Here is a 2500-nt window from a genome sequence, read left to right on the forward strand (position 1 = left end):
CCTAACCTTTCCTTCACCTCCTGCCCCCCAGCGTGAGTGTATCAGCGTGCAAGTGTGCCAGGCAGACAACACACTCTTTGACCTTTAACCTTTCCTTCCCCTCTTTCTCTGACTCTCGCTCTACCTAACCTAACCTAACCTAACCTAACCTAACCTTTCCTTCACCTCCTGCCCCCCAGCGTGAGTGTATCAGCGTGCAAGTGTGCCAGGCAGACAACACACTCTTTGACCTTTAACCTTTCCTTCCCCTCTTTCGCTCTCTGAACTTAATTAACCTAATGTAACTTTTTTTTACCCTCTTTGAACCTCTGTCTGCATTTCTCTCTCAGCTGGCGTGTGCTAGACTCTCTCTCTCTCTCTCTCTCTCTCTCTCTCTCTCTCTCTCTCTCTCTCTCTCTCTCTCTCTCCCTAACCTAACCTAACCTTTCCTTCGCCTCCTGCCCCCCAACGTGAGTATATCAGCCTGCATGCGGCCCAGGTAGACAACACCCTTTGACCTTTAACCTTTCTCTTCCCCTCTTTTTCTCTCTGACCTTTCTCTTCCCCTCTTTTCCTCTCTGACCTTTCTCTTCCCCTCTTTTCCTCTCTGACCTTTCTCTTCCCCTCTTTTCCTCTCTGACCTTTCTCTTCCCCTCTCTCTCTCTGAGCTTAACTAACCTAATGTGACTTTATCTTCCTCCCCTCTTTCTCTGACCTAACCCTTCCCTTCCCCTCTCTCTCTCTCTCTCTCTCTCTCTCTCTCTCTCTCTCTCTCTCTCTCTCTCTCTCTCTCTCTCTCTCTCTCTCTCTCTCTCTCTCTGACCTAATCTAAGCTAACCTAACCTAACCTGACGCTTTCTCCTCCACCTCCACCTACTCCCACTCCTCCTTCTCCTCCTCCTCGATCTCTTCTCTAACCTAACCTAGCCTAACTAACCCCTCCTCCTCTTCTCCCCCCCCAGCGTGAGTGTATCAGCGTCCACGTGGGCCAGGCCGGCGTGCAGATCGGCAACGCGTGCTGGGAGCTGTACTGCCTGGAACATGGCATCCAGCCCGACGGTCAGATGCCCTCCGACAAAACGGTTGGCGGCGGCGACGACTCCTTCAACACCTTCTTCAGCGAGACGGGCAGTGGCAAGCATGTGCCCAGGGCTGTCTTCGTGGACCTGGAGCCCTCCGTCATTGGTATGTGGGGAGGAGGAAGGGAAGGAAAGGGAAAGGAAGGGAAGAGAAGGGTATGGAAGGGAAGGTGAGGGTAGGGTAGGGATGCGAAGGGAAGGGATGGGAAAGGTACGGTAGGGATGAGAAGGGTAGGGATCAGTATGAAATGGTATGGAAGGGAGGGAAAGGAAAGGAAATGCAAGGGTTGGGAATAGAAGGGGAGGGAACGGAAGGGAAGGGAAGGGAAGGGAAGGGAAGGAAAGGTATGGAAAGGAAGGGCAAGGAAGGAAGAAGGGAAGGAGAGAAGGAAGGAAAGGAAGGGAATGCAAGAGTATGTAGGGAAAGGGTTGGGAAGGAAAGAGAAGGGAAAGGAAAGGTAGGAAAGGGAAGAAGATGGAAGGCAATGGGAGGGAAAGGGTAGGGAAGGGAAGGGAAGGGAAGATATGGAAGGGAAGGAAGGGCAAGGGAAGGGAAAGGAAGGGAAGAGAAGGGTATGGAAGGGAAGGGAAGGGAAGGAAGGGCAAGGGAAGGGAAAGGAGAGGAATGAGAAGAGTAGGGAAGTGAAGTGAAGGGAAGGGAAGGGAAGGTATGGAAGGGAAGGGAAGGGAAAGGAGAGATAGGAAGGGGCAAAAAGGGAAAAGAAGAAGGAATAGAAGAAGTGGGGTAGAAGATAACGAAAAGGAAGAGAAAGAGAAAGAGGAGGAGGAGGAGGAGGAGGAAAGGAAGAGAGGAGGAGATAATATAGAGGAGAATGGAAGGGAAAAAGAAGAAGGGAAAAAATAAGAAGGAAAAGAAGGAGAAAAAGAGATAGGGAGGAGAGAATAAAAATGAAAGCAAGAAAGAAAGGAGAAAAAGAAGAAGAAAGAAAGAAAGGAAGGAAGATGGAAACGAAGGGAGAGTAAAAGGAGAAAGAGAGGGAGAGAGAAAGAGGGGAGGAGAAGGAGGAGGGGGAGGAGGAGGAGGAGGAGGAAGAGGAAAGGGTTGGAGGATAGATTTTGGGATGGGATGCGAAGGGAAGGAAGGGAAGGGAAGGGAAGGGTATAGAAAGGAGGAGAAGGGAAGGGAAGGGAAGGAAAGGGTATATAAGGGAAGGGAAGAGAAGGAAAGAGAAGGGAAGGGAAGGGAAGGGAATGAAAATGATGGGAAAGGAAAGGGATGAAAGGGAAGGGGAGGGAAGGGGAAGGAAGGGAAGAGAGAGAGAGAGAGATCAATACTTAAAGAGGACATCCTCGTCGGCCTCTCTCCTCCCTCTTCATCTGAGAGGAGGAGGAGGAGGAGGAGGAGGAGGAGGAGGAGGAGGAGGAGGAGGAGGAGGATAAAGGTGATGCCGAACTGATGCTGTTGCCAATCTTATCCTTCT

The 2500-nt window shown here is 50.9% G+C and overlaps 1 protein-coding gene across 1 annotated transcript in view; it reads left to right on the forward strand.

Moving 5' to 3' along the window:
• LOC127006332 (tubulin alpha-1D chain) overlaps positions 1 to 2500 on the forward strand; it is a 14989-nt gene that overhangs the window by 4612 nt on the left and 7877 nt on the right. Inside the window, exon 2 of the mRNA XM_050876157.1 lies at positions 942 to 1164. Coding sequence (XP_050732114.1) covers positions 942 to 1164 — 223 coding nt within the window. The remainder of the gene's footprint in view (positions 1 to 941; positions 1165 to 2500) is intronic.

This window comes from Eriocheir sinensis, chromosome 32, assembly GCF_024679095.1.
Source record: "Eriocheir sinensis breed Jianghai 21 chromosome 32, ASM2467909v1, whole genome shotgun sequence".
Classification (NCBI taxonomy): Eukaryota; Metazoa; Arthropoda; class Malacostraca; order Decapoda; family Varunidae; genus Eriocheir; species Eriocheir sinensis.